At 50.1% G+C, this 25,914-nt stretch overlaps 1 protein-coding gene across 5 annotated transcripts in view; it reads left to right on the plus strand.

Annotated features, from left to right (window-relative positions):
• Positions 1 to 14,245, plus strand: part of Apba2 (amyloid beta precursor protein binding family A member 2) — a 193,517-nt gene extending 179,272 nt beyond the window's left edge. For 3 of the 5 annotated variants that reach the window (XM_033761056.1, XM_033761058.1, XM_033761057.1), the window contains one exon: positions 8,563 to 9,652. In XM_033761056.1, coding sequence (XP_033616947.1) covers positions 8,563 to 8,784 — 222 coding nt within the window. In that variant the 3' untranslated portion in view covers positions 8,785 to 9,652. Of the gene's footprint in view, positions 1 to 8,562; positions 9,653 to 13,813 lie in introns of those variants that run through there. The other 2 variants (XM_033761060.1, XM_033761061.1) reach the window with 2 other exon arrangements.
• The last annotated feature ends 11,669 nt before the right edge of the window (positions 14,246 to 25,914 follow it).

Below are 25,914 nucleotides of genomic sequence, written 5' to 3' on the forward strand. Positions count from 1 at the left end.
CGCGGGGGGGGGGGGGGTGAGAGGAGGCAGCGCCTGAACCAGAAGAGAATTCAGTCAACACACGAGAGAGAGACAGGAATGAGTGATAAAACCATCCCCACTGCCTGTGGCTAGCATGCACATTTCAGATGCCAGACGAGCAGAGGCAATCCTGCCAGCAGATGGAAGGGAACTGCGCTGCAGCTTGCCGGGCTCACCGTGGCTCAGGCAGTGTTCCGGTCCCGTCCAGGGGCCTATGGCAGGCCTGTGCCTCACACAAGCCTAAGAGCTGGCATCACAGTGTCCTCCTAAGAGAAGGACTCCTGGGGACCCAGATGGCGCAGGGCTTTCCGTGCAGGATAATAACAGCCTGGTCTGGCCCAGAGGACACAGAAACAACAGGCTGGTTTCACGATGCAGAAAAGGAATGGTGGCCACATCCCATCCCTCATTTCCACCCCTAGGGCCCCAGAGCCCAAGTTTCACAATGGGGATGAGCCAAAGAAGGCCACCCCAGGCCCACAGCTGACAGCTGCAGTCAGGGTGGGGAGCATAAACAGAGAGGAAGGGAGCCCAGCCAGTGTCTGCAGGTGGAAAACTTGGTACTTTAACCAGGAGGGTGCTTCCAGGCTTCTACTGTTGTAGAATCCTGGTTCTCCTTGGGAATTCCATTCTTCCCTGGCATGGCTGGACTCTGGGCTGTTTCGGTTCACCTGGACAAGACCACTGAGGCATGACCGATGCATGCACCCTCTGGACCTTCTGCAGGATTCTTTCCCCTCTACTTTATGAAAAAGTTCCTACCGCAATGGGGCCGCAGTGACAGGCCCATCGGTCTTTACTGGCAGAAATTATGCCACTCCCTCAGTAGTAAGAAGGATGGGGTGTGCACGTCCAACCCCAGGGTGCCAAAGACTTCTGAGGAAACTGGTGTGCAGTGCAAAGTCCGGGGCTGCTGGCCTGGGGGACTCCGGCGCAGTCACAGGGAGGTTCCCCACACACTCCAGGCCGAACAAGGGGACGTCCACAGCGATTGAGCACTGCTGCGAACATACTGGTTCACCCCACTGGTCCCACCAACTCGGACAGCGCCCTCAGCCACCTGCCCTGGCCTGACATGTGGCTCCTTCTGGTCCCTGCAGAGTGTGTGCAGCACTCCCAGCTGGTGCCCAGGGCTGGATGCCACCTGTGGGCACTTGGCACTCTAAGCTCTCACATTCTTCTGAGAGGGTGAACCCCAGTGGGGGCACAGCAGGGGCCCCCAGCCCCCACCTCCCACCTCCCCTTAGAGGCCTCAGACACCCAGACACCATTTCCCAGGCTCCCAGCTCTGGGCACCAGCTCTCAGAGGTCATTGAGACCTGCGCTGTCCAGGGCAGGCCAGGTACCCTGGGGACACAGGTGGGCCCGGCCAACCATACCTGCCTCGCTGGATGCACAGGAGGTGGGGTCACTGGCAGAGCGGGCCACACGCCCAGGACTGGGCCATGCTCGTACGCTTATATCTGTAGCTTCTGGGGACATGTGGTGGGGGCTTGGGGCAGGTGGCAGGGGCGGTGGGGTGACCGCAGAGCCCGCAGGAGACGAGTGACTCAGGCCCAGTGAGGTTGCGCCTTCTGATGTAAGGCTCGGGCTACTGGCTGGAGCTGCAAGAGAATGGGCTGTGTGTTAGGGCGTGGACCCAAAGGGCCAGCCTGACCCAGGGATAGCGCCCGCCCTGCAAACCCCGAACCCAAAGAAGCTCTGAAGTCTCAGGAGCACGGGAACACTGAAGCGGGTGGACAGAAGCGGCTCTATGGTGTTGAAAGACTGGGGACACCGGATGATCTCTCAAGAGTCATGCCAGGAAGCAGGAGGAAGTATGGAATCACTTCCTGCTCCAGGGGAATCACAGACTGGATGCCCAGTGAGCAGGGATTGTGCTGGGAGGGGTGAGACTCTGGGGAACATCTGGTGTCCCACTTAGGTCCAGGCAGGCAGTACAGACTAGGGTATGGAGCACAGCCCCTAGGCCAGCCTACATGGTGCCTGCCTTGGTTCTCAAAGTGAGTCCAGGGCCAGCGACATGAACCTTACCTGGCAACAAGTCAGAAATGCAAACTAGGGCTGGGGATAAGCTCTGCGTTATAGCACTGCCTAGCACGCCTGCGACCCTGGGTGACATCCCTAGCAGCTCAGTGAAGGGAGGGAGAGAAGGAAACTAATAGCCAGACTCCAGACCCACAGAATCAGGACCCGTGGTGGGCCTGGCCATCCAGGCAGGAGCAGGCCCCTCCGTGGGATTCAGATGCCCACTGAGCTGTGAGCCCTGGTGCTCTTGATGTGCTGGTTGGGTCAGGGCTCCTGCCTTTTGCCCCTCCAGGCCTGGCACCACAGGCAGTGGATCCACAGGGACCCGTGCATATGCTACAAGGAGAAGTGCTATTCCTTACACTTCTTGAATGCCAGCCTGTGTCTTGGCTCCCTCTCAGGCTGGGGTAGACACTGTAAGGCACATCGCCTGCATGGGGTCCCTTGGTCAGAGTCACAGCAGCCTCAGTTCCTCCAGGGGTGGGATTTGGGAGTCTGTTCCTTGTATCTGTTTCTGTGAGTCCTACCAGGAACCTGGGGGAGGCTTCTCCTCATTTTCCCAAGCTCCAAGTGACCCCTGGGCTCCATACCAGGTGTTTTTGGGCCACCTCCCACTTAATTCTCCCTGCCCACCTCCAAGGTAGCCCCAGTTTCTCCCCTTCCACAGCCAAGTCCGTGGGCTTCGAGAAGGTAAGAGGTTCACACAGCCACCAAGAGACGGAGCTGGTTGGAAGAATCTAGAATACTCTTGCTTAACCACTGCTGCCCTCCTTGATAAATAGCTGGGGGATAATTAGTGATCCATTTGGAAAAACAGAAAAGGATGAATAGCACCTCACACATTGTATGCAAAAAGCAAAAGCAAAACGACCACAGAACAATTTTAAGAAGAGTAATCCTTTTCTTATTAAAGATACTATAAAAATAGCCAAAGAAAATATATAAAAATAAACCTACAGTATTAGAGACTTTATAAACATGCTAGAAACTGTAAAGGAAAACTTTGAAAAGTTGACAGCAAAAAGCTGTAAACTTGTGTATGAAATAAAGCATCATTAACGGGGGAAAGTACAGAAGAAACTAAGAACATATAGGTGCCATAAATAGGGAAGGAGTTAGCCTTACACGTATTCTTCTGTCTCTTAACAAATGTTTTTCTGTTACATCTCTGAAAAACACCAAATCCTCCAAACAATGTAAGATTAAAAAAAAAAAAAAGAATCAAAACCAGACTGGCATAGGCAAGAAACATGGAAAACATTGCTCTAACCCAGTACCGCATGTCAGTTGTGCATCCTGAAGAGCAGTGAAGTTCATCAGGAAGGTCAGCGTCCCAGGGCCTCGTGTGCTGTAATACAACCTTCCCAGAATGCAGTGTTGGCAGTGTGTTAAAACCAACATATTCCTTTGGTCTCAGAAATTTCACCTCCAGGAATTTATTCCAGGGCATAATGGGGCAAGTGCTCAAAGATGAACGGATCATATAGCAAAGAAGCAACCTTTATCAGATCACCAGAAAATTTCAGCTGGGCATGGTGACACACACCTGTGATCCTAGCGCTCCGGGAGGCTGAGGCAGGAGGACTGAAAATGCCACCTTAATGACTTAGTGAGACCCCATCTCAAAATTAAAAAAAAAAAAATTTAAAGGCTGGAGATGTAACTCAGTATAAAGGGCCCAAGTTCAATCTCCAGTACTGAAAGAAGAAATCAAACTCAGAATTGTATTTATGAACCCTACCCAAATTCTATCAGTTACTCCCTAGCATATCACACATAGTATATCAAAATTTGAATGATTTTCATGCCTGATAATTCCTCTTGGTCCCAGTCCTCTTAACATCAGTGATTATCCAGTGACCGAGTTCCCCAGGAAAATAGAATCACAGAGAGACAAAGGTGGCTTTGTGCTGAATATAGATACAAAAATTATCAGAAAGCTATCAAATTATCAGAATGATACAGGAACAGCTCCCAGCTGAAAACTAGGGACTGATTTTTGCCTGCTCTCTTTGATGTTGTGTTGTGTGCTTGTTTTTATGACAGTCATAACCCTAATGGGCTTCCAATTTTTCACAAGCATTTAAAAAAATGAGTGTATAATAATGTATTTAGCATATACACGTTTCTTAAACTCTTATTAGTAGACTTCATTGCTCCTCAAAGTCTCACTGCATGAAAATGCAAAGAACCATCTTCATTTGTAGAGCTCTGTTCTCAGTGCTCCCCTAGGGAGGCTCCAGGGGTGAGACCACCACAGCCCAGTGATGGCGAACCTTTTAGAGGCAAACAGCTGCTGCGCCTTGGGTGCCATATGTTTGCCGCCCCTGGGCAGACCCGCTTGGCAAAGTATTTTGGATAAAGAGCACTGAAATGGTAGGCTGTTTAAAAGATGCTAGTTGGGACCCCAGGCAGAGCTTCCCTGTGGCTTTGTCAGCACCGGATCCTTATCTCTCCTTTGTTACTTTCATAGATGAAGAACTAGAATCTACCAAAAAAAAAAAAAAAATGCATGGGACTAAAATTCAGTTCAGCAAGGTGGCAGGACATATGAGCAACACACAAAAGGCTCTTCTTTTTCATAGTCAAGTCTCAGACTAACAATGAATATTCAGAAAGAGAAATGTCAGGGAATACTATTGACAACTGCTTTGAAGGAAATGACATACTTGACATCGTGCTCAGCCCTCTGTATCCACAGGTTCCACGTAATGTGGACTCAACAGACTACAGACTGAAAATAACAAAAAAAAGTTATAGCTGCACAGAACATATTCGGACCCCTTTCTCTTGTTCCTGAACAACGCAGTACAACATTCACATTTACTTACATTTGATGGCTGACTACAGATGATGTAAAGTACATGAGAGGATGCACTTGGGTTATATGTAAACACGGGGCCGTTTCACTGAAGGTACTCATCTGTCCTCAGAGTTTGGCATCTAAGAAGGCCCTGAAGCTAATCCCCACAGATTCTGAGGGATGATCAGATATTTAATGAAACATGGACAGGATGTGTATGCTGTAAATTACAGTGAGGACGAACAGACACCAGTGAATGCAGAGAAATACTTGCTCATGCACTCGAAAGGTCTGCATAGGAAACACATCAATTCTGTCGGAATTGCTCTATATATAGCTTTAACGCAGCTCTTAATGCAGTTGTGCACTTCTTGCAGAAATCCCTGCAAGGACATTTGAAGACACAGCTGATCTGATTAAAAAATGTATATGCACAAGGACAGACCCTGGAATAGCCAGAACTATCTTGAAGAATAAACTGGGGGACATTACGCTTCCAGATGCTATGGCTAAATGTGGAGCTGTGGTTACAAAGACAGTGTGCAGCTGGCAGAGGGACAGACACACAGACAGATCCAGAGAGTGGGTCAGAGAACCCAGAGATAAACACATACAATTAGAACTACTGGTTTTTGACTAAGGGACAAAAGTAAGAAATGGCCTGGAACAACGGGATATTCACAGCACCCCACAAAGCAAGAAACACCAGAACTCTCATCCACCTGCCCTGGGATGCAGTAATCACCTGGCTGGGAAGTACCTTTTCTGCTGGGCTTGCTCTTCTGTGAGCCCTGTGAGCAGTCCCCCATAGATCCTTGACCCCTAGGAGTTGGGCGCCTCCCCCAGGAGTCTGGGGGCTGGGGGTGCTCCTGGTCTCTGGATCAAGCTCCAGAGTTTATTGCCTGGATCCTAGGCAGTAAGGAGGGTCCGGCCTGGCTGAGGAGAAGCATGCCAGGTTCCTAGGCCCATCTCTACCTGTCCTGAGGCAGTGGACAGAATGGGCCTCCAGTAGCCCCCAGCTCCCTTTTCAACCATGTTTACCCTAAGAATGTACAATTATCCGGTGTCACATGGCCAGAAGAGGGGGTGCAAAACCTAACATGCAGCGGGATGGTGTGGTCACCTGTGGCAGGGGGCGGGGATACACCGTACCCCACGAAACCCCCCCGGAAAGGCATGGAACCCCCTCTTGGGCAGCTTATGAAGGCTTCTTAGAGTCCATGGGAAGGACAAGGTCACTTGTGAATCCCACAGCTGCAGGGACCAGTGCTCCCCAGTTGAGGGGAGGTGTAGAGAGCCTGGCCCTGAACTCATGGTCCTTTGTGGAATGTCCTAAGTCATCTGACCTCAGTCCAAAAGACCTGTCCCATGATCCCATCTGGGGTCCCCAAGAATACAGCTCTCTGGAAATGCCCTGCCCCTGCCCGTTTGCTCCCTGTGCTACTGAGGGCCTCAGGCCATCTCCCTGCTCCCCAATCTCCTGTGGCTCCCATTGTAGGACTTTGCCAAGGCATGTTTGTCCTTCGCTACTTCCAGCCTTGCCGTCTACCCAGCTTCTCCCTCAGCAGCCCCAACCCTGCCACGTCCTTCGGAGGGAGGAGCTAGCAGACATTAGCCTGTGCTGCCCTGCTCAACTTATTGGGTAAACATCGCAAGCTTACATAAGGTTAAGTCACGAACACATCTGCTACGCCTGACCTGCTGAATGCAAGCACTTAGGCTAGCCTTCCACAGGTGTGCTCAGAACACCTATCTGTTAGCCACCGGTTCAACCCATCTCATGTATGGAACATCTCACGTAATTTACTGAAAAGATCAAAACTGAAAATTGGATGCACAGTCTGCACTGAATGTGCACTTGGGATTGATCTTGTGTCATTGAAACGTTGCAAAAGCACAAGTCGAGCCATTTTATGTTAGGGACCATGTGTATATGCAGTGACTGCTCCCAAAAGGGTGGGCTACAAGTTGAGTGGTGGTTTTTATTCAAATCCATATCCCTCAAGTGAGAGAGAAAGGCACTGAGGGGGTGGGGAAAGCCCCCTCCCCAGAGCAAGGCGAGGTCTCAGCATGGCTACGGGGGGGAGCAGGTCAGAGAAGCATGGAGGATGGAGAAGGATGTAAAACTCCACCCTCATTAAGACTAAGACATGCAGGCCAGGCGTGGTGGCGCACGCCCGTAATCCCAGCACTCGGGAGGCTGAGGCAGGAGGATCGCTGTGAGTTCAAGACCAGCCTGGGCTACATAGTGAGCTCCAGGTCAGTCTCAACTATGTAGTGAGACCCTGTCTGAAAAAAGCCAAAAAAAAAAAAAAAAAAAAAGTAAGACATGCAGAGGGGAAACAGTGAAGAGCAGAAAACGGAGAAAAGAGACATCCTTAAAAACACAAGCTTGGTGCTTCAAGTCCTAGGGAGGCGCCGTTACCTGGTGTGCTAAAGCTGGCGGTGGTGTTCGGGTCCCCGGAGCTGGGCTCGGCCACCTGGCGGTCCCTACTTGTAACCTGCAGAAGCAACAGAAAGCAACAAGGTGATCACCAGGGAGGCCTGGGAACAGCACAGCAGCTTCGGGAAGGTAGATTTCTCACATTCCATGAAGTCAGCCAACTGTAGATAGAAAATGTTTGGGGAAAAAATTCCAGGAAGTTCCAAAAACCATAACTTAAATTTCCATGAACCAAGCACTGTGCTGAATCCATGCAAATGAAGGGTGCTGTAGGTAATCTAGAGGTGACCAAAAGTACAGGGCAGGATGGGTACAGGCTACATAAAACCCCCACACAGTGTTACAGAAGGAACCTAGGCTTCTGTGGATTTGGGTATCTGAGGGAGTCTCGTGTGGATAAGAGATGAACCTACAGGCCGGTTTTAAAGCTCATCTTTGACAAAGAAGTTTTAAGAGACACATACAGACATTTCCACATTATTCTCCATGAAATTCGAGTTGGGGAGTAAGAGTTGAAATCACCCTTGCCAAGGACAAAGCCATTTCTCTGGCCTTTTGCAATCGAAGCCCCTCCCGGGCTCTGGCACACACTGAGCCTGTGCTCTTAGCATTATCTGGCACCAAGGAAGGACATGCGGAAGGTGCTGTGGAACATGGCACGCCCCTGTCTTCACTTCCGGCCGCTTCTCCCATCCACTCTTTCAGCCTGGTTTCCGCTCCTGAAAGAGTCAGGACGTGGGACAAACGGTCACGAGACCGCGAGCTTCACGCATGTTCGGGACACTGATAAACAGTCCCAGCCCGAGGGAGCTCTCAGACCCTCCCGGGAGGACTCGCGCCCCTTCCCCACCCCGGTCTCTTTCGTGGGGAAGGAGGAGTGCTTGCTGGGCTTGGAGTCAGGGCCCAGGTCCATGCAGCACGGCGTGTTGGTCTGAGAGCAGGCCCGAAGCACAGCACCACGGCGACGCGTGGAGCCGTCTTGTCTTGCGGGGGAGACGCTCTGCGCCCACTTCCAGTTCGATCGTCGTCCAGCGCCTGCAGCTTTCCTCTTGGAGCGATTCCTGTGCTGCCTGCGGAGGCCCCAGGAACTCGAGGGGCAAAGGCTGGGCCCGGCTCCTGCCCTGCGCTCGCGGCTCCCACCTGTTTCGTCCCCGTGTCAGGGCAGCCCAGGCCTGCGCTTGAATGTACCGTTCACACATCACATGAGCACGGCCCGCAGCCCTGTGCGAGCTCAGGAAACAATTCCTGATTCCTTGTGTTATTTCAGAATTGCTTTGGGGACACGCTTGCGAATGAGTTCCGGAGGAGGCTGGGGAAGGTGAGCCCTGCGGCTTGGTCCGATTCCAGCTCAGGTAATTACATTTCTGCCTCCCTGGGTTCCCGCCACTTCAATCAGATAGCTGATGTTCTTCATCTCGCCTCTGTCGACCAGGCTGGCGCTAAGGCAGCGGCTCCAGCTGCAGCCATTGAACCCACACGGAGGGTGTGAGCTGCTCCCGGCCCCCGGGGCGGCGGCTCCCACTCACACGCTTCAGAAAAACACAGTGCTTCAGAAAAACACAGTGCTTGCTGCTCGTCTTCCCTAGCACTCTCATCCCGCCGGGGCTGCAGCAGGGAGGGGAAGAATTCACACCACCATCGGCATTCACCTTTCTCCCCCGCTTATTTTGCTGTAATCACTATGTGCCAATAACCAATTTTGGAAAGCCCCGCCGAGAATCTTCCACTGAATCACAACGCCCTGAAGGTCTGTCTCGTTTCATAGCTCTCTCCCCATATCTAATCTTCTACTGGGTGTTTTTTTAGGGGGGATGGAGATGAGTAGTAACTTAGAAACCTGCTGCTTGAGGGGAAAAGCTTCTGGTAATAAAGAAATAGAAATAAAACGGGAGAAATAAAATACACAGTAGGACAAGGTCAGGAGGAAATTGGATTCATTTTGTGTTTTGCGGAAGCATCACTCACTCCTCTCTGGCTCCCTGGATTCCAGAGCCAGACGTTTGGTTTTGAGAGGAGACAGCTCCCGGGGGTACATCTGTCACATCTCACAAGCAGAGTGCCAAGGCTTTAATTCAAATGTGGCCTCCCCCGATGTCAGAAGCCACCTTGCCACGGAAAAGTGGCCGGGCAGAGAGCTGCTCTGTTCACGCAGCATTGTCGAGAGCCACAAAGGCAGCAGAGGAAAGACGTATGTAGCACAGAATGTGAGGTAGAATTCGAGTTCAGCGGAGAAGGCTCGGAAACACAGCACCCTGCAGAGTGGGGAGCTCGGGGGTTCTCAAAAGAGAGGCTGCACAAGCAACTTAACCTGGAACTTCCGAGTCTCCGAGATGCCGTTTGACCACTCACTGTAATTAAAGATCAATCTGCAATTAGGCCAATCGGCCCGACCTCTCCTTGTGTTCTATTAGAAAGCTTCCCGGCCAACCCTGCATGGAAACTCTGCCCTGTTTCTGTAATACGTTTCTCACTCCTGGTGAGGTTAACTCTCCAGAATGAGGAAGAGCTGTCAGTTAGGGGCAGTTATCAGCCATCTCAGAAAAGGCGGGCTACACACTCAAGGCCATCTTCCAAGACACTTCTGTTACTTACTTTAAACGTAAGGTCATTTCCTTTGAATGTGTGAATGATAACTTTTAGGGCCTAGCGCGTGGCGCTGTGCTGCGTCCATTCCTTTTCACAGCTTCCAGTGTTGTGTTCTGATCTCCCTCTGCTTACCCTACTGCCACCAAAGCACCACCGGGTCATTCGATCCGGATGTCAAACTCCTCAGAGATCTGGCAGCCAAAGTCATAAAATCTGCACTCAGATGACTTTGGTGACTCCCTTCATGTACCTGCAGCTCCCCTGCCAGGCTCTGATGCTCCCCTCTGTGCCGGTGAACATGCTGTACCCTGGTACCTCGGTGACCCCCTTGTTCACAAGCGCCCCAGCTCTACCCACACTGCCGGGCTCAGTTCTTCCCCTGAAGCCCCAGAGAAATGTATTGGTCCCTGTCCTGTCACCACATCAGACGGCTGATTCCTTGACAGAGCGTGTTCTGCCCAATTCACGGTACTATAGCCCCTGGAGCATTGCCGTCAGAAGCTGTCCCTGTCTCTCAGTAGGAATTATCAACTTGGTGAATTCTCAGTAACTTCCCTCCCACAGAAAGGAATCCACTGCTTATGATCTGGCTGAAGAGTACAGCCTAGAACCATGGGAAGGAGAATGACATTGCCACCCAAGCCAGAAGGGAATATGTGTGACCCACCCAGAGGGAAAGAGCTCCACGCGGAATGCTTTAATCACGGGCATTGGCTCTCCTTCCCAGATGAAAATGACCTCCCCAGCTGGGAGTTAGTGGTGTGTCTGTAGACCCAGCCACTTGGGAGGCTGAGATAAGATTGCCTGAGCCCAGGGGAATTTAGGGCCAGCCTGATCAATGTAGAGAGACCCTATCTCAAAAATAAAAATTTTCCCAGTGAATGCCCATCTGCCCCTATACAGAGCCAGCAGAGCTGCTTTTCTCCGTCACTCTGCCTTCCTCTCTTTATCCAGATGAGTGGTGAGAGGTAATTTATGTGGCATTTGTCCTAACAAGGGGAGGCAATTAACCTCCGCCTAGCTCAGGGAGACAGCTCCTGCTGGGAAGGGGGCCAGCTCCGCTGTCTAGTCAGAGGGGACCAGCCACCTCGGAGGAGGGCAGCTGGCATCCCTCTGTGGATGTAATAGGTTTCATTGACGTCCAGACTCCCGGAGATGTTTGTGGAATTAAAAAGTGCTCCTAACCCTGGGTCAGAGAGAATTGGCCTGCAGCTACAGCAGCCCCTTAATCACCAGATGCTATCCTGCTCCCCGGGGTAGCGGCCACTCAGACACACACTGGCCCAGGCTGCTCCTGAGTGGATAATGTTTGGGCGCACACTCCTGAGCTGGGGTGCGTGGAGCTGACACAAGCTTAGACTGAGAGACAAGGCTTAGACTGTAAAGCTCTTCACACCAAAGGCCCATGAAAGAAATTGCAGCATAGTGCACTGCATTCCCTCAGTGTTAGAGAATGGTGTCCTGTTGGTCTTAAAAGAAGTATTTTTGACCTCCAGTAAATTCTCTTCTTCAGAGGAAGAATAAAATGATGATACAACAGGAATGAATGGGTGTCCTCCCCACGCAGTCTGGGGGTGCACTGAATGTCACCCTCAGATCCAGAAGCTGTTTCCAGCATTCCAGGGCCTTGAAGAGCCAGAAGTGGGGCCTGGACAGAGGGGTCATAGCAGCAGCGTCCCAATCCTCTCTCCACAGAGGAGCACACTGAGTCCAGGGTCTTTCCACGGTGTCTTCTCTTCCAGAAATGGAAGTGGCAGCTCCCCAAAGGCAGGACAGGGAAGTGTGAGGAAGTCAGTCTCCAGCATGGGGCTGGAATTCTGAGGCGGCAGAAGCAGAGGGGGCCTCGAGGTGACACCATCCTCTCTCCGAGGCAGGCAAGGAGAGAATCACACACCCTGTGGCTTTCCTGGGTCCCCAGGTCCACCTGTCCTGGCTCTGTCACCCGGTCCTCTGGGTCCTCCCATGTCCCCAAGGGCTACGCCCACATGCTCCTCTACAAATACAGGCGGGGTGCCCCAAACAAGTGCGCTGTGGGCACTGAAGGCGAGTCACTGCCAAATACTGATTTGAATTGTTTTTCATTATGAAAGAAAGATAAGCCACAGTTGGAAAGCAGAGGTCAGTTCAGCTTTTTTAAAACATCCAAGAGAATCTGTCTGACTGAAATTTAGGAAGCAGATCACAGGGTCACACTTCACCTCCTGGATAAAGGATCTCCCAGACAGCCGATTCTACCATGCACACAGCGAAGGTCAGAGTCTTTATCCGGTCAGGGGCTGAACACGCAGCCTGCCAAGCTACTCCGGGCATTTCAGTGCCAGGCCTGCTTGGGCACCCTCAGCATGGACCAGGGTGGGCTCCTGCTCCGGAGGCAGGCCTGGTGCCAGGCTGGCCTGCACAATTCGCCCTTCAGGACACCCCCTGTAATGAGCATTTCCTCTGGGGACACACTGAGTCTGACGGGGGTCCAGGGCATGGCCCACACTTCTGGGCACAGAGAAGGCAGAGCTTGCTTTCTCCTGCTGCCCGCCCACACCCAGCCTACAGGTGGGATCTGTTCTCCCAGATGTGCCTCAGCGTGTGAGGCTGAGATGGCCCAGCTGACAGGAAGCCACAGCAGTTCCTCCGGGCTGGAGCCCTACTCAGGGGCTAGGATACGGTGGCACCTCCCGGCACGTCCTATGGGCACATGGGCCCTCAGGATGTCCCAGGGCAGAGATGGTGGGTGGGTGGCCTGATATGACCACCAGCAAGGAGAAGAGGAGCGCCTGTCCCCCTGTCTGGAGCTCCGTGGCTGTGGAGAAGCCCGGTGTTGCACAGTCCAAATGTGCTGGACACTGCCTTTGGGTATTCCTGGTCTCCTCTCTTTCCACCTGCTGTGCTTGTGCTCAGAGGCAGCTTTCAGTACCCACCCCCGCTGCCCCCACCCTCATCTCGCTCCCTGCAGTCTCTTGCAGGCCCCTGACCTGTGTTCAGGTGCCATGGGACCTCTGCAGGTGTCCTCAGCTCTCTGTCCTGGCAGGGGTGGTCCAACTCAGTACGGGATGATAACAAAGATGGAAACACTGCCCTCCAGAAGGGTCAGTGCTGCTTTGGATTCAGTACTTACTGTGTTCCCAGTCCCAGGTGGAGTCCATTACAGAGAACATCTCATTGCATCCTATGGCTCTGGCTCTGTTATGATCCCCATTTTCAGATGGAGAAACTGAGGTTTCTCGAACACACTCTGAGTGCTTGGTACTCGCCAGGCACTGTGAGGCAGTGGGATCTCCTGGCATACCCACCTCAGAGGAGGTCCCGAGTACCTGGTGGTGGCGGTACTTCCCCAGCCTGTGGCCTCCTGGCCTTGGACCAGAGGTCTGGAGCTGCTTGGGTTCTGCGGTAGTGGATCATGACAGACAGTGGCAGGTGGCCTGAATGCTGGGCCCACAGGGGTGAGGATGCTGCCCAGTGGTGAGACATTGTCCCAGTCCCCAGACACAGCAGCCCACACCGAGCTCAGATGCATCTTAGTTGAGATGGGTGGTGATGGTAACGGAGCTGGGTAGCTAAGAGAAAGCTCCAGTGGAGACCCTGGGTCGGAATCCACAGGTCCTGCTCTCTGAGACCGTTGCTTCTTCTACGGCTCAGCTAAAAGATCAATCAACAGCACCCCCAAACTCGCATGCAGGCAGAGGCGGAGCTTGTGGGAGGTGATGGGTCTCGGGCTGCCACAGCTGACCTGATGTTGGGAGGTGGAGGTGGGTCTGGCCTGGACAGGCGGGTCACTGGGAGCCTGACCCGGAAGGCTGTGTCTCCCTCCTGTCTCTGCTTCCCGCACACCACGACCTGAGCAGCTCTCCCCTTGCTGCGTCCCTCTGCCTCCTACTGCTTCTCCCTTGGAGCCAGCTGAGTGTGAGGCAAAACTAAACCTCTGCCCCTCTAAATCACAGGTGTCTGCTGTTGTGTCCCGGTGATGAAGAGGGACCGAGACAACCAAGACCGCATGGGTCTGTGGCAAGGCTAACTCCGACACAGGTGCACACACAGGCGCTGGCCTGTTGGGGTCCCGAGCTCACCTGGCTGGTAGGGGTCTGGCCCACCACGGCCTCGTATGGAGGAGGGAGCTCAGCGGGGTACAGCGTGCTGGGGCTGTTGATGGCAACGTCATACAAAGTGCCGAACGGAGAGGAAGCAAAGTCCAGGTGGAGGCCCCTGCAAAAGCAGAACCGTCTGTCACTGTCATTGCCTGAAGAAGGAGCCTGACTACTGACATGTCTCTCAGAGCCATCAGAACATCAACTGTCAGGGTTTCCCACATCCAAAGCCTATCACATTTGAGAAATAAAAGCCTGACTTGCTGGGTGATTTTAGCTTTTGTTTTTCTCCTGGAAAGATGTCCGCATTTTAAACACAACCCATGGCCCTGTCCATTATAATTAAAGTAATCATACAGCTGACGAGATCCTAAATTAAATTTGACCTGTTGTACAAATGACTGTCATTCAGTAGCCGTTCTGCGCCTTGTGGGAACATGATCCAGCCGCTCGTCTGCCTGAGCTCCCCTTCCGGTGACGCTGCAGTGGTACTGAAAGAAGCCACCTGTCCTTCCTCCCTCACCGCTCACTCTCCTGTCAAGGCTGCTCTCCCTCGATTGCTGGTGGTTCTGCCTAACCCACTACTGGGAGCGAGAGGGCCGTCTCCGCTCCCTCCCCTAGGACGCTGCCGGGACACAGCACTCTCGTGGGGCATCGCGGACAGACCGACCTGGGGGCCTCGGCGGAGGGTGTGCAGGTGTACTCCGGAGGGTAATAGGGTGGCGGCGGAAGTGGAGGGATGAACTCGTCGAAATCCAGGGTCTGGTGGAGAACGGGGCCATGGGGAGTCACACAGGCGGGGTGGGCGGAATGCGACCTTTGCGGGAAGAACTGGAAAACACACAGAACTGGAGTGGTTAGGGACGTCTCGTGTGGCTCATGTCTAATTAAGCTAATCACACACAAGCTTTAATGATCAGCGTGGAACGTCTGTAATTTAATCTGCCAAGCCATGGCTGCTAAACACATTCGGAAAGGGTGGCTCCGCGAGCAGCGCCTTGCCTCAGAAGCCTCATCACGCTTCGTTTCCCATGCTATTCTGCACGGGGCTTTTATTTTTATTTAGTCTTAATTTCACTTTGAGGAAAAAAAATAGCATCTGGGAAGTCTTTAACACTGCCCCTGCTGCTGAACCTGGCTCCTGCAATTATAGTCAGATATCTAAGACTGCCGGCAAGCGGATGCCTGCCGTCCACGTCCACGACTGTGCTTCCCCAAGTATGCTCGTGAGAAAACAGGTGACCCCAAGCTGCAATCCTGAAAATAAACTTGGGAAACACCCATGTGCGCTCCCTTCTTGGTCCTCTGTAACAAGCACGAATGTGTCACAGGTCCTGCGAAGGCCTGCACTGAAAGATTCATTCACCTCTTTGACCCAGCCTTTTTCAATATTTCATCCGGGGTGCCAATGGACACAGACAGTTACCATATTATACAGTTCTAGGCAATCCACGCACTTTGCAAAAGCTTCTGAAAATGCAATGGGGCAACCTTGACACTGAGATGCTGCTTAAACAAGTCGAGGGAAGCCCATTTTAACAGAACAGGCATCCCCTGGCTCACTGCCAGTAACTTCTCTCTGCACCCACGACTCTCTTCCGCCAGAGGCCACCTGACATATGGAGACACCAGGGCCATCGCGCCACTGCTGTAAGGCCCAGTGTGCAGGCTCCAGGCTCTGGGACCTCCTACTGCAGGCAGGTGAAGCAGGGAGAGGGGTCAGCGTGGGGGAGGACAGGTGTTCTGCCTGGTCACCTGTACTCAGTCCAGCATGATACTCCATTAGACTCCAAGCAGTGTGGGAACCCAGAGTTACAAAGCATCACGAACTCTTTCTTTTACTACTTCTTTTTTTTTTTTTGTACCAGGGATAGAACTTGGGACCTTGTACTTTCGAGGCCAGTGGTGGAACCACTGAGCTAAATCCCTGGCCCCACAAAGCATCATGAAGAAGATGACACCTGAATGGGTCTTGAGAGACTGGTAACTTTCAAGGGTTTGGGATTGCAGGTCAGCACGCAGGTTCAAGAACAGGTGAGTCTGTGGACAACGTGTTTCAGGAAAGCAAACAGATAAGGCTCTAGTCTAGAAGTCAACTCTTAATTGTGGAGACCCTAGGGAGCCAGTGAGGGTGCTGAAGCTGAGAAGCAGCATGATGGGAGCTACGGCAAGAAGAGCCTTCTGGCTGCAGAAGTAGAAGCCAGGATGTTAGAATTTCCTGCCCTAATGTGTGCCAAATGCTGTGAAATTAATGTGCTCCAAGCCGAAGGAAAAAGAACAGTGGCCGTATGTGGACATGCAGCCTTTTCAGTCTGATTCTCACATAGCCTGCTTAGGTCTTCCTAATACACAGAGCACGTTCCCTGCCTTGCCAGCTTGGCCCACTGCACAGCTATGTGTGTCCAGAGATAGAGGCGAATCGGTGGTCTTGTGCAGGCTAAATGTGCTCCATTTGTCCTCTGCCCCGGAGAGCTGTGGATCCGTCTGCTACAGCACGAGACAGAGCGCCTGAGGGGAGGGAAAATGTCTTTAGTTCTAATAAAGAAATCTCCCGAATTAGTCTCTATCAGAAATTAGAAAAGTCAATAACATACTCAAGCACAACTAATGAAATGCAAGAGCCAAAACACTTTCCTATTAAAGGTGCAATTCTACCAGGCATGGGAACAGAAGCCTGTTCGAAAAGGAGAGGCAGGGTGCCCCGGCAGATCCCATTAGCGGGATTAAATGAGCAGATGCCGCCAGGATGAAGGTTAAAGGACGTGCTGCGCAGACTCCAGGCTATCTCCCTCCCCATCTCCGCCGAGCCTTCCAGACTCAGCTCCTTTCAAACGGAGCCCTTTCCCTTAGCTCTGCAACCTCCCCAGCAAATTGCCCTGCAAGTTACACTTGACCTTCCCTCTCTTCCCCGCCACCAGGGTCTGTTTAATGAGGGCAGGGTGTGACCTCTGCTCTGAGATGCAGGGCTGGCACACACGCAAGGTCCCCACGGCCTTCGAGGCTCTGCCAGTAGGGGGCGCTGGAGGAAGCGTGATAAAGGAGTTGCTGAGATCCTTTCCATCCCTCCTTCCCTTCTCTTCCTCCAGCTCCAAGAGCTGGCTGCAGCTTCCTACGGTTGTTGTCCTGTGCAACCTCAGAATCCTTTTTTCCTTCAGCCCTCCATGCCTGGGTCACCATCTCCCTGTATTAACTGTGGAAACGCCAAGGGCAGTTTCCTGCCTTCTTGTCTGGGCCTCATGAGTTTCACACCTGTACATTCTCACTGGGTGCCCTGCAGGTGCTGGGACCTTCCAGGGGATGGGCACACAGCTTCCCACGCAGTTCTTCTGCTTAGCTAGGTCCATTCCCCACAGGAACAGCCCAAGTGTCTCTCAGCCTTCACTTGATGCCTCTGGAACCCAGTTCCCTTCTTTAAGCAGAGCCATTTTTAACCCAATCCAATGAGGTCACTGCCATTAAAAACCTACAAGAGAGATCACTGCCCACTGAATCCCACAGCTTCCAGTTTCCTAACCAACCAGTGTCAAAAAGCCCCATCCTCTGAACAAACTCACCCCGTCACTGCCCTGAGCAGCAAACATGATTTGTTCCTCCTCTGGACTCCCCAGCTCCTGTCCACCTGGTGCCCTGTGTGTCACCCTTCAGGACCAAGCAGAAATGTCTGAGAGCCCAAGAGCCGCTGGCCAGCCCTCCTCATCCCCACGCCGCCCAGGCTGCGGCCTCCCAGGGTCATTGCCAGGTGTAAGGCACCATTCTTCCTGTGGATGAGGAGGCCAGAAAATGGGCTCTGCATCATCTCCTCCGCTCCAGGCGGTTCGGCCTGGCCTGGGCTGTCCTGTCCTACCTGTGTGGTGCCTGTGCATTAACCTAGGATGTACTCACATGCAGGAGTGTGCCGTGGAGACCCTGCCTCCTGGCAGCTCTGCGGAGTGGTGACTCCAGCATTCACATGGATGTGCTGCCTTCAAAGTGCACCCGAAGTGGGGCTCCCTAAACACAGAGCCCCTAAGATTTGGTTCCGTCCACACAGCCCAGATGCTGGGGTCTGAGAGAGAGGGTGCAGAGTTCAAGGGCCTGCAGGGGGAAGGCAGAGGCGGCCTCTTCTCCACTCCCTGCCTCATCCCGAGGTCCCACATGGCAGTGAGCACACTACTGACCCTGTGAGTCTCAGGCTCCCCACTGCCACCTGGGGCCTGCAAAGTTCACTCCTAGCTCTTCTGCTCCCTGCCTCCATCTCTGCCTGGGGGTGAGGCTGAGGCAGCGTAGGTCAGCAGGGACCTGCAGACAGGCCCAGGGAGATTTCAGGAACTCCACAGGAGTCCTGAGCCTTCTGTTGTCCTCCAGGCCCCCAGGCCAGGTTGCCACTCCCTTCTCTTTACTCCTACTCTGCTTCACCAGGGATACAGCCCCTCTACCAGCTTTCCTGCCACACTGTGGCTCCTTGGTGATTTTTCAGAAAGATGAAGAAATACAGGGTCAAAGCCCTCTTCCTCTAGCCTTCCATGGACCTGGTAGAAAGCTGCTATAGCAGAAGTTCTCTTATCATAAATAAAGATTTTATTAGTGCGTGTTAATATTACATGATGTTGGGCTTATGTTTAGAAGTGGTACATGCATCTAGCGCACCTTAATCAATTTCAGCCCCTTCTCCCTTTCCCTTTCCTCCCCCTCCTGCTCGTCCCTTCCATTTCTTAACTGGCCCTCTCGTCTCTAGCCCACCAGAAGAGTTGTCACTCTTCCTCTGTACTCAGGTTTATATCTGGGGTGATATAGACCATCCTGTGGCTTTCTGGGCCTGCCACCGACTACCACATCCCCCAGGGGAGCTGCACACCAGCAGGCTAAGCAACAGCTTAGCCACTATGGTAATTAATTACAGAGAGACATGGGGCTGTAGGCATGAAGAGCTGCTTGTTCTATGAAAACCAACTTGAATGCTCAATAAAGAAGAGTAGCTAGGCACAAACTGCTGAAAAATAGGTCCAGCCAAAGTGGTTCTAAGACACTGAGAATCATAAAAGTCTAGAGTACTTTACGCTCAGTTGCTTCCCATGGTTCACTCTTCTATAAAGGAATGGAAACCAGGAGTCACAAAGGGTACAATTTCTCTGAAGTGGATGCAAAAAATATACCAAACAGACCCATAACCAAAGGGAAGATCATAGCTCCAGATCACAAGGCTGGTGAACAGGTGCTCAGAGCATATTTAAAAGCAAAGTAAGATATTTATGGCAAGTGTGCATCATTGTGCTGGTTGTCTGCTTTAAGTAGCTGTTTAGATTAGTCAGCTTCCCGTTAGTCCTGCCCTGGTAGATCAGTAGCACTTGCTGCCCACATATGTCTCTGCTGAGCCCAGGTTTCAAAGACAGTCATGGTGGTCCACAGAGGCCATGATCGGCAGGTGCTGTCCAGGTGAGTGGCACCCAGTGCAAAGATACTGGGCTCCCAGGGATAGACTCTGTCCTTGAGTGGCCTGCATTCCATACAGCTTTCATGCCCCCGGCTTCCTTACCTGTGGAAGAAGGTGCCCATGGGCACCTCCTAATGAAGTTTGATTTTGTGCGGCATATGCTAGGAGGTAGAATATAAATGACAGTAATAAGAGATGAAGTTAACAAGCAAGGCACTGACAGAGACGTATTTAACAGCAGATAATGATCCTGAGGCTAATGTGGCTGACAACAAAGGAATCAGGGAGAAAAAAAATACCAACAACAATGGAATGGAAAAATGAGTTTACACTGTAAAACAATATTATAGACATTTAGGAGGTAAAAAGCATTCTTCACTAAACTATATCAGTAAAAGGAATTGTATTAGATGGTTTCTTGCCATTATTTCCACGCATACTGGAGTAACTCAGCTTTATCACTTCTGACCACAGGCACAATGCTTTGCATCTCATGTATACATGCGGCCCTTATGTTAGGGCCAATGACTATTCACTAACCTAAAATGCTGACCCACAGAGATAAAGGAGTCGTGGGCTATTTGGAGGGCTTCTTTTCATGACCCTAAATTCCTGCCGGCCCTGGATGTGTAGCAAAACACGTGGGATGTCTGCCCAGAAACGGTTCTGAGCCACTTCTAATCAGATGAATGAATGAACCAATGAAAGAGTGAGCAGACAGGAGAACAACAGTCAAGTGAAAATGTCAGTCAATCACATATCTGGAGCTGTCCTGAAAACTAATGTTACAGCTAGAATTGTGTGCAGGTGCACAAGCTGTTAGCATATGAAGCACAGCAGAACTCATGAGGTGTCGGAGAAGGGGAGCAGGAGCTGGGAACACAGGTCAGTGGAGTCCTTTAGGTTCCTTCTGAGAAAAGAAATGAACATTGGCTTATCAGAAAGGGGGTGGAGGAGGCCTCCCACACATTGCTCACGTGTCTTCCCCCAGGAAAGCACTCATCAAGAGTTGGCACTTCTCACTGTGAAGGTCTCAGATAAAAATAACCTCAGAATGATGAGTTAATAAACAAGAGGCACAATGGAGTCCACAAAAGAAAATTCAGTCAGCGTGAAAATGTCAAAATAGGGGAAGATGAAGAACAAAGACTAATGGTAAGCGGTGCACGTAAGATAAAATTAAATTTAAAGTGTGAATAAATGAAAATGCGATGGGAAGCTGTGATTTGAAGATGAAAGATAACCGAGGTTGGGTGCCGGAGGCTGTGCCTGCCATCCCAGCAGCCTGGGAGGCGGTGGCAGGAGGAGGAGGCAAATCCAGGTCTGGCCTGGGCAAGTGAGTGACTCAGCAAGACCTTGTCTCAAAATCAAACGTAGAGATGAGAAAAGACAACTCAGATAGAAAGGAGCCTGTCTAAACTGAGACAGAAAGGACACCCCGAAGGGAAAAACCTGAAAGGCAGAACTGAGTACTTCAGAAAGACCAGGACTTGGCCACGGTGCGCGTGAAGGAAGCCAATGAAGATGCTCCAAAGGAAGCACAGAGCAAGAAAGACTCACACCTGGGAAAGTATAGAAAACACTTACAGATGCCAGCGAACACCTTCCTCCTGAGGACTGGCAGTTTTATTGATAAATGAACAACAAAAAAGTTCTTGCAGGACCCTCCCCGGCAACTAGCACAATACCAACACATTTTAACTCACATCCAGTTATACATGGAAAAACTTCCAGAAAGACACAAACTACCAAAACAGAATACAAAAGAAACAAAAAGTATGACAATGAAAGAGACTGGGAAAAGTCTCTCTAAAGAGATCAATGGCTTCACTGGTGAATTCTACTAAACACTTAGAGAAGAATCAATATTAATACTTCAAAATTTTTTCAAAAAATAGAAACAGAGTGAACACTTCAAAACTTAGCTATAAGGCCAGTATGAAAAACCAATATATCACACCAGGTAGGATTTACCTCATGGATATGAGTTATTTTAAAATAAGAAAATCAATCTATTTAGTACATCATATCAATAGAAAAAAGGGGATTCAAAACCACATGATCATCTCAATAGATGAAGAAAAAGCATTCAACAAAAGCTAACATCCTTGGGCCAGGGATTTAGCTCAGTGGTTCCGCCACCTATCTCACAAGCACAAGGACCCGAGTTCGATCCCTGTTACCAAAAACAAATAAATAAATAAATATATTGGTGTTTCTGTTATTTAAAAAAGTCTAACAACCTTTATATTAACTCAACAAAGGAGGAACAGAACTCGCTGGATCTGACAAACAGTGTCTATGGAAAATGCACAGCAACATAGTAATAGTAAAAGCCTGTGTGCTTTTCCACTAACATTAGGTGCAGGCAAAGGTGCCCAATCTTACCACTTCTACTCAACATTGTAATAGTGATTTCAGACACATCTATTCATGGATAGAATGAAATAAAAGGGATCCAGAGTGAAAGAGAAGAAGCAAGCCTACCTCGATTTGTTGATGACATGATCTTGCATATAAAAAAAGCCATAGTAATAAAGCTAATAATGAACAAGTTCGACATGGTTTCAGAATACAAGCTCATTATAAAAATTATTTTTATTTCTATATACTACCAACAAGCAACTTCAAATAAAATTAAGAAAACAATTCCATTTATAAAAGCATCAAAGTGTTATGATACTTAGGAATAAATTTAACAAAAGAAGCTGTACACTGAAGAGTACAAGGTACAGCTGAAAGAAACTAAAGAATATCTAAATGAAAAGACATCCTTCAGGGACTGGAAGACTTACTGTTGTTAAGATGACAATGCTCCTCCCTTAATCCACAGATTCAATACAATCTCAATCAAAATCCCAGACGCATTTTTTTTTTGGCAGAAACTGACAAACTGATCCCCAAATTCATATGGAAATGCAAGAGACACAGGATCTCCAAAACAGTCTTGCAAAAGAAGAATAAAGCTGGATGATTCACATGTCCCAATTTAAACGCTATCACACTACAGTAATTAGGCTGAGTGGTTCTGCCACAAGGGCAGGCATAGAGCAATGAGGTCGCACTCAGAGTCCAAAAATAAATCTATTCACCCATGGTTAATTGATTTTCACCAAGTTACCAAGACAATTTGTCGGGGAAAGATTTGTTTTCAACAAATGGCGCTGGCAGCAGAACAAATCTGGACTACTACTTCAAAATACGTACAACCATCTACTCAAAATGGTCCGAAGAGGTAAATGGAAGAGCTCAAACTATAGAACCTTCAGAAGACAACAAAGGAGAAAATTTTCATTATCTTCGATTAGGCAGTGGGTTTCTCAGATAAGACACTGAAAGCAAAACCAACTAAAGAAAAAAGTAGACAAACTGGACTTCACCCAAATTAAAATTTCTGTGCTTCATAAAAAATAAAAGATAACATACAAGATAGGAGAAGCTTTCTGCAAATTATAATCTAGTGTGATATTTGCATTAAGAATATATAAAGAATTCCTACAACCCAGTAATTAAAAAGACAACCCAATTTTTTAAATGGCCAAAACATCTGAAAACCATTTCTTCAAAATGTACAGTCACAGAGCACCAGGGAATTGCAAATCAAACCCACAATGAAGTAAAACTTCACAACCACTAGGATGGTTATGACTAGAAGATAGAGAATCTATCTACACACTGGCAGCAGTGTGGAGAAACTGGAACCTTCACGGTCTGCTGGTGGGAATGCAACATGGTACAGCTGCTTTGGAAAAGTCTGGTAGTCCCTCAGAATAGAGTTGTGATTATCCCATTCCTGGATATTCCAAGAGAAAAGCAACACATATGTCCGCACTAAAACTTGTACAGGGGGTTCATACAGCAGTTTATCCATAATAACCAAGAAGGGGAACGGCCCATGTGACTATACGGAGGCAGGCTTAACAACATATGCTGCATTGATACAGTGGCGGACAGGATGAAGTGGGGAGTAGAGAGAAGGAGGAAGAGAGCAAGGAACGTGGAAGGTGACACATTTATATTTGTTTATCTAAGGAGTTAAGAAATGAAAGAACAAATGGAAGGATTTCCGGCAAAGTTTTAGCATTGGTTTCTTCCATGTGGCTAGAGAGAGAGATTATAAACTTTATAAACGTGTTACTTACTACTCTATAAACTGACTTGTTTCAATTATCCAGTATTATTTCTTTATGGAATCTAATAAAGTACGAGAGACAAATTCTGAGTCACCCTAAGCAAGTTGGTTTCTTGTTCCATCCTTCTGGGGGTAACCACAACCTTCACTGCTTCTCAGAGGGCTCAGCCGTAGAGCCAGCTCCACACTGTGTGCCAAAAGCCAGCTTCCCTGTGACCACCATGCTTTTCCCAGCCCACCCCACGTATCACGTGACTCTTCCTCTCAGAAGCTCTGCGAGGTCAGAAAGGCACGAACACTTCCTTGCACTTAGAGTTGAGGAAATGGAGACCAATGGCGACGTGCCCATGATTGTGCTCTGATCCTATAGGGACCATGGTCACACACGGCCATCTCCCTTCTGCCTGCCCCGTGACTCCGGAGCTCAGAGAGTGGCAAGGTCTTCTCGGTCCCACAGTGCGTGGTCGCACAGGGAAGACTCTGCAGCAGGAAACTCAGTCATTTCTAATTTCAAGGGATCTGAAGCAAGCCAACTTACAACACAATGAGTGATGAAAACAACTGGAGCTCCCCATGGTGGCTTGCTGAGGTGTGGATGTGGTTTGGCCCCAAAGGCTTCCCGTGTTGGAGGCATGGCCTTCAGTGTGGCAGGGTGGGATCTAGTGGATAATGGGTACATCATGTAGACAGTGCCCTTGGGTGGGATTCATGCTGGTTTCTTGGAAAGAGTCAGTTCCTGGGAGAGCAAGTTGATATACAGAGCAAGGCTGGCGTCTCCTCCTTGCTACCTCTATTGTGCCGTGCCGTGCTGTAACACAGTCCCCTCTTGTAAGGATGTAACACAGCTGAGCTAAGTAAACCTTTTTTGTGAAGTACCAGCCTCAGATATTTTGTTATAGCAACAGGAGACTAATACACAGCTGTTGTCATTACTATTTTACTTTTCTATAGTGCTTTACGGTTGCTAAAGTACACCAAGGCACCACTGCATTTGCAGTCACACAGCGCTGTCCCAACAACAAGCTGATACTCCTTTCACATTTAAAAAAAAATCAGCATAGGACTGGGGCTGTAGCTCAGGGATTCAGAGTGTGCTTAGCACATGTGATGCCCCAGGTTCAATCCCTAGAAATGCAAGTAAAAAATACATTTAAAGTAAATAAAATAGAAATCAACATAGATCACCCTATTGAATAGTCACAGGTGTCCCATTGGGTTCTTTTTTTTTTTTTTGGTTTTTTGAGACAGGGTATCACTATGTAGTTGAGACTCACCTGGAACTCACTGTGTAGCTCAGGCTGGTCTCGAACTCACAGCAATCCTCCTTCCTCAGCCTCCCGAGTGCTGGGATTACAGGCGTGCGCCACCACGCCCAGCTGGGTCCATTTCTTAGTTGAGGAAGCAGACACGGGGAAGTTTAGTGACAAGCACAGAGTTGTACACAGAAGAGACAGGAGTCAGCACACGTGCCCGGCTTCAGAGCCAGAGCTCCAGGCCTGGTCCTGCTGCACTGTGACCACACACTTGCCCTGCACACTGCTGTGGTGACAGCACACGCTTGCACAGCGAGAATATGCGTTATTGTTATTTTGTGGAAATTTTTCATTTTAGCACTCACATCTAGGGGAATGCAAACTTTTAGCATACACAGCCTTTACTTCAGTGAAATTGGTGTGATATTTACAGATCAATAGTAAAATCTGCTGAGGTGAGTAGAGCCCTATGGTACTTAACCTTTCCTTTACACAACATGCTGGAGAAAATTGCCAACACGAGGCTGCAACGAAGAAGGCCAGAAGTTCACCCTGCTGAATAAATGCTTAATTAGACACCTTTCAGAGCACTGCAACCTCATGAGAAGGTCAGCGTGGCTGTGACAGCTGTGTAGATCTATACCGGGATGGGGAGGCGGCACCAGCATACGATGAAGACCACCGAATTTTTAACGTCTCGGTAATGATGGTCTGTGGCCCAGAATCTCGATGAACTGAGGTGTCGCCATGCAGTGGAAGAGAAGTAAAATAAAATAACAAGCCTTCCACAGGGGCAGCTCGTCTTCTCTTTATGAGATGCATAAAATATTGGGTGGAAAAGGCAGGGTATATTTTCAAGGGGGGAGAGACAGAGAGAGAGAGAGAGAGAGAGAGGGTGGCTTGGCTACTGAGTGCTGTTGGGAGCTGGAGCCTATTGGAAGCATTTGGGCCTGGGGTGGAGCCCTCATAAACAGATTAGCGCCACGGAGCTGCAGTGAGTTCTCACTCGCGTGGCTCTGGGTCAGTTACCGCCTGGACGGACTGCTGCACGCGCGCTCCTCTGGTGCGTGGTCTCTTCTGCAAGGCCCACCTCCCTTCGTCCTTTTGCCACAAGGAGATGCAGCTGCCCATCTGGGGCTGTGCGGCCTCCAGAACTGTGAGC

The sequence above is a fragment of the Fukomys damarensis genome, unplaced genomic scaffold (assembly GCF_012274545.1).
Source record: "Fukomys damarensis isolate Sample0158 unplaced genomic scaffold, DMR_v1.0_HiC HiC_scaffold_7, whole genome shotgun sequence".
Classification (NCBI taxonomy): domain Eukaryota; kingdom Metazoa; phylum Chordata; class Mammalia; order Rodentia; family Bathyergidae; genus Fukomys; species Fukomys damarensis.